The following is a 6,000-nucleotide window of genomic DNA, read 5'->3' on the forward strand; positions in this document are numbered from 1 at the left end:
TGCCAGCAGTTTGATCCTGACTGGCTCAAGATTGACTCAGTCTTCTATCCTTCTGAGGTCGGTAAAATGAAGACTCAGATTGTTGCGAGGAATATGCTGACTCTATAAATTGTTTAGAGAGGGCTATAAAGTACTGTCAAGCGGTATATAAATCTAAGTGCTATTGCTATTGCTCCAATTCTCCCAAGTGACTACATTATTTTGAAAAATGAGAAATGGGCAGTTTGTTGGAAGAATATCCCCTATACCTGGGCTTAATTTTTATTTATTTATTTTATTTGTATCCTTTATTATTTTTACAAATAATTCAAGATGGTGAACATATCCAACACACCTTCCTCCTCCTATTTTCCCCAGACTGAGAGAGTGTGACATACCCAAGGTCATCCATCTGGTTTTAAACGACTAAGTTGGGCCTTGAACTCATTAGTCTCTTGCTTTGTAGCCTGGTGCCTTACCCACTAGACCAAACTGGATATCTTGCATTAAATGCATTATATTTAATGTACTAAATGCATTAAATGCATTAAATACTTTGCATTAATACAATGTATTAAAGACATTATATTGTATCTAAACTATGGTTCCCTCCAGTTTTTTAAGATAGCCCCACATCACCATTTAAAATACTACTACTACTACTACTACTACACATACAAACACACAGACACAAATGTAGGGAATGGTAGAATGCCCATGAATAATGTGAGGTGAAAGAGAATGCATCCCCGAATTTAATAATACAGATCTCAAAAGATTCTGGAATCTATGTCTTTTGATAGAAGTCAACATGCTGAGTTTGTTTGTGCGAATTTCTGAATAGCACAGGAAAGAGAAAAGATTTTAAACCCACAGTCCAGGTTAGATAAGGCACTTAAAATAAAATGGTCTAAAACAAATAGAAATTCTAGACTTCTGATGCAAGTAAGTTCCTATGGTTTTTTTCCCCCCCAACATTCCACAAAAGTATAAGCAGATAAGCCTTTTGGGTTGTGCATAATGTTTTTGGGGAGGCCAAGGGTTACAATAAGTGAAATAAGAATGCAGCATGTATGATTGACGCTGAACATGTGGGAAGGGGCAGGATTCCTTGTTTTCTTTCCTTCTCTCTCTCTTTTTTTTTTACATTGGGAAAGAGGCTATTTTGATTGATTTAATAATTACATTAAGCCTATTTTATGTTTACATTGAAAATGGTAGGAAACTGAAATTCATGGATTAGTTTGGAACGTTCCAGAAAAATAATGGTGGCTTTCAACTTATAGAACCCTGAGGAGTTTCTGGGTTTGGTCTGTTGTGGTCAACTTCAAATGTTGGGAGTTGCCATTTTGTTTTAGATTGGAACCAAAAATGAAAACAAGAGAAAGACTGCACTGCTAGGACATGGCTTGAGTTGTGATATTGTGATAGCTTTAATTAAGGTTTATGGGAGAAAGAACAGCTGGAGTGTAAGACATAAAATCTGGCAACACTCACTGTAGTGAACTATAATGTTTATTGTTTTCTGTACCAGTGGTAATTGAGGCTTAATGTGATACATGGGTTCTTTGAGGTTCCTTGGGGTATTCCTGATTTGATTTTTAATCCTAGGCTGCTAACCAAGGCATGCATAGGTAAGACAAAAACACAAGGGCAAATAAGCCAGAAATTACCCAGAAAGCCTTGATGATTGCTATCTTCTGCAAAAAAAAAAAACAAAACCCCAGTGATTTAAATAAACCATGACTTCATGTGGGAGCACTCATCTTTTTCTCCAAAACCAAAAGGCATCGTGCAATTATGGATTTTCCAAGACTGTTCAAGGAATTGTTGGCACAGATCATCCTTGATGACAGAAATCTAGAAATGTATTATTTAGATCAGGAGTCTCCAACCTTGGCAACCTTAAGGCTTGTGAACTTCAACTCCTGGAATTCTGGCAGTTGAAGTCCATAAGGTCTTAAAATATCAGACCTGCCAGCACGTAAACCTCTAAATAGAAATGATCCTTGCCTCCATTTGTTGAGAAAGATATAATTTTATTAGAAGACAAGTGTACCAAAGTGTACTACACGACACATTAGAAGACAAGTGGATTAGAACCCGTAAGTTCAACTTTTCCCTCCCGTAATTGCCTCCCATCACTGATCCTTCCATGACCATTTGGGTTCAATAAGATGTTTTCAGAATGGTCACTTCAAGCTTGGTTGGTATGCATCTGCATTCTTCTCCCAGCCAGGTGACCCTGAAGCATCATCTTGGGGAGATGCAAAAGTTACTTTCGCTTTCCCCCAAGTATTCCCACTCCCATCCACTGTCCCTAGAGTGGGACTCTAGACTATCACTGCATGGTAGCAAAGCACATAAGCAAGTATAAGGTGGCAGTTGACATTTAAAGTTGCCAAGGTTGGAAATCTCTGTGTTTAGCTCATGCATATGGGAGAAGGAGATTGGTTTTAAAAAGTAACAGATCAGTCAATTTATAAAGGAGGCAATGCATAAAATTAACCCTCTATGTTTCCTATTGCAGGTCATTGAGTGCATCACCCAAGGCCGAGTCCTGGAGAGGCCCCGGGTTTGCCCCAAGGAAATTTATGATATCATGCTGGGATGCTGGCAGAGAGAACCTCAGCAGAGGCTGAACATTAAGGAAATCTACAAGCTCCTTCATGCTCTGGGCAAAGCTACTCCAATCTACTTAGACATCCTTGGCTAGCAGCGACCAAGCTTCAAAGTTGTTGCTGTGTCTTTTTTCTCCCCACCCTACCTCTCCCTTGACCTCAAGCCAACATATTCATATAAACTCAAGTGCCTGCTATACATACAACACTGAAACAAACAAAACCGAAAGAGACACGTTAAAGGGAAATATGGAAACCCTCAATCATATGTAAGGCAGTTGGGGCTATATACAGAGAGAAAGAGAGAGAGAGGGAGAGGGAGAGCTTTTGCTCCCGTAGCTGCTGCTATTAAAAATATAACATCCCAGAAGCAGAAGGAAAATGTGAGAGAGATTGAAAGATTTCTACAGTATTAAACAGAACACGAGGGGAAAAAAAACAATATTTAACTTAAGATGTGGAACTGCAAATCCTACAGTGTCTTTTAGATTCTGGCTATTGGGTAGAGTTCGATTCATTTGGAAACATAGAACAACAACAACAAAAGAAAAGTTGACAAAAGCATGCCTAATTGGGCACCAAACTGGCAATGGTCCTGTTATTCCAGGACGATTCTCCCCTGAAGTAACTTCCTTTTAAGAGATCTCATCTACCATCATAATGCCACCAACCCCACCTTGCCCTTCTGGCTTTAACAATTCTGGAACCTCTGTTGTCTCCAGCGTATCTCATTCTACTCCAAGGTTTCTCATTCTCTCCTATGTGTAAATGTTTCAGTTTTGGAATATATACCATTCAGAAAGTTCATTTCACCTACCGGTCAAATGAAGCATTAGAGGAACGTCCACTCAGCTGCACGGAAACAAGAATGGATCTAGCATCGTTTACCTGATTGTTTTCATATTTCCTTTCCTTTCCAAACGAGAGTCCTGGAAATGATCTCAAGGACCAAACCAATATCTGCAAACAGCCATACATGAAGAAAATTTAGGAAGTGGATATCCTGGAGACAAAATCCCAGCAATTTTCACTGGAATAATTCTAGATATGCAAAACACAGATACAGCTATTAAAACAATTCCATTGACAACTATTGACCCAGCTGTCAATTTCAATGAAGTGGCTTGAAAGCCATGATCTCAGTGGAGATGGTCCCCTAATTTTTATATATATATATATATATATATATATATATATATATATATATATATATATATATATATATATATATATATATATATATATATATATATATATATATATATATATATATTTTCATGGTGATTTTTGCTGCATTTCCCCCCCCCCGCTTCTTGTAAAGAATATTTTATGGTTATGATCTCATCCAACTTCTCATCAATCCTGTTGTCAGGTAGGTAATCTGTCCCCATTCTGGACATGCTGGTGGTCTTACAGGCAAGAAAAGAGAGAGGTATGTCTGAAGGCTCCACGGAAAGTTTATGATGAAGCACAAAGTAGAATCCAAATGTTCTCTATGTTTACTTCCTCTATTATGACCTGGGTCAATCTGTATCTCTTACCACTTCAGTGAGGAATGGAAGTTCTCCATGATTGTAGCTTAGAATCCAGCTGAAATATTAACTGAAGGGGGCTGGGTCCCCTCTGATCAATCTATGATGATTCCTCCTGCCCCAACCTCTCCATGTTTCTCTCCCCCCACCCCCATCCTTTCTGCTTTGGCTTGCCAACTGATTTTTACCCAATAAACTTACCAAAAAAGAAAACCCAGGGTTGGAATCTTTTCAGCAGCTAAAAAGGCATCAACAGCTGCAGCTCCCCTCTACCTCTTCCTCTCTTGACCATCATTCCTCTCACATTAGCAGCCTCCTGAAAAGACTGGTGCATCTTCTCTCAAGACACTATGAAATGGAGCTTCATAGTCAGCTTAGCAGGAAAGGTGGGGAAGAAGGTAAGGAAGCTGTAATGGACATTCTCGTAGCTCCACAAAAAGCAAATTTGGAATGAAAGGAGAGAATAATAAAAGGGGACTCCTCGATCATGTTTGTAGTGGGGTTAGAAGCCAATGGAGAGTGTTCGAGTCATTGGTTTATGCAGTTGGAGATCCATGAAATATCTTTGGTTTATTTTGCTCATGTCAAATTAGGAAGAGAGCATTTCTTCTCAATGGAATTTGGCTGTGGTCAAGCTAATGTCTTGAGATAAGTCCCTGTACATGGACTAAATGAACAGTGGGAGGTTCAGGTTATCAAGGGGACTTTTTTTTTTTGTCAGTCCACATTGCTAAGTGAAATGAATACACTTTGCACTTTCTGGATGATGGGGCAGAACAGAACACCACTATTCTGATTTTGCACTTCTCTGGAATTTGTGATCCTGTTCTTAACCCAAAACATGCGTGCAAAAGAAAAGGAAAGAAAAAGCATGCATTGGGGGAAGATTGTGTACAAAAAATATGTATATCAGGGAAATAAAGCATACAAAATGAATATACTAGGGAATTTGCATATAAAAATGAATGCCTTCTTGGGGGGGAGGAGGTTTACCTGCAGAAATGACATGGACTTCTGATGGAATGGACTTTCAAGGGAGTACCTGAAAAACGGGGGGGAGGGGGGGGACATCTGATCTTTACATTCCTGAATGAAATGTGTCCAAGAGAGAAAAGTACTGCCAGAAGAAACCTCTTCTCCAGACTTTTGATGGAGCTATCTGGGTAGATGACCCAATGTTTGTGCCTCAGTGGAGATATAGATGTGGCTGAAGCTTGCACTCATAGTGATATTGAATGTTTTCTTGTGAAATGAGAAGGTTCAGGGCAAAGAGAGTGGAGGAGACCAATACAGAAGCAGAGGCTTGTTGAGTTAGAACCAAGTTGGCTTAGGGTGGGCTCACCACAAGTTGCAGCACCTAATTCACTTGGCTGATCTCCAAAATGTTAAGCACATTTGGATTAGAATAGTAATCAAATGGGAGATCACCAGGAAATGTTAGGGGTGTATGTCCATGAAGTCACCAGGAACTGAGTTTAACCCCAGGGAGTCTTTACACTGCAGATATATGTACATATTTAACCATCTGTCCCTCACTCTAGGGACTCATAATCACTGCATATCTAAGAAGTGGTTTCGGGAAGTGAGATTTCTTAATTGCACTCTCACCAAAACACAGTTCTCAGGATTCTTTAGCAGAAGCTGCAATATTTTTTAAAGTCGTATTGAACTATCTAGGTTGGTAGCGAGTCAATGTCCTTAATAGGTCTAATAGCTCTGACAGTCATGTTGAAGGCTTAGTCCCTCCTATGTTGTGCAAATTGAGAATGCGTTTGGATATGATTTGTTCCTGGACCAAAGGGGATTTAAATGATGAACCCCATTATGTAATTATTTTGGAAATTAAAGTTGCAAAAAGGTTGTGCATA

The 6,000-nt window shown here is 39.2% G+C and overlaps 1 protein-coding gene across 3 annotated transcripts in view; it reads left to right on the plus strand.

The window, feature by feature from the left end:
- Nucleotides 1-3,751, plus strand: part of NTRK3 (neurotrophic receptor tyrosine kinase 3) — a 430,772-nt gene extending 427,021 nt beyond the window's left edge. For all 3 annotated transcript variants that reach the window (XM_087972779.1, XM_087972775.1, XM_087972776.1), the window contains one exon: nucleotides 2,510-3,751. In XM_087972779.1, coding sequence (XP_087828905.1) covers nucleotides 2,510-2,695 — 186 coding nt within the window. In that variant the 3' untranslated portion in view covers nucleotides 2,696-3,751. The remainder of the gene's footprint in view (nucleotides 1-2,509) is intronic.
- The last annotated feature ends 2,249 nt before the right edge of the window (nucleotides 3,752-6,000 follow it).

This window comes from Notechis scutatus, chromosome 11, assembly GCF_049901735.1.
Source record: "Notechis scutatus isolate UNSWTSFEM ecotype Mainland chromosome 11, rNotScu1.2, whole genome shotgun sequence".
NCBI classification, from domain to species: Eukaryota; Metazoa; Chordata; class Lepidosauria; order Squamata; family Elapidae; genus Notechis; species Notechis scutatus.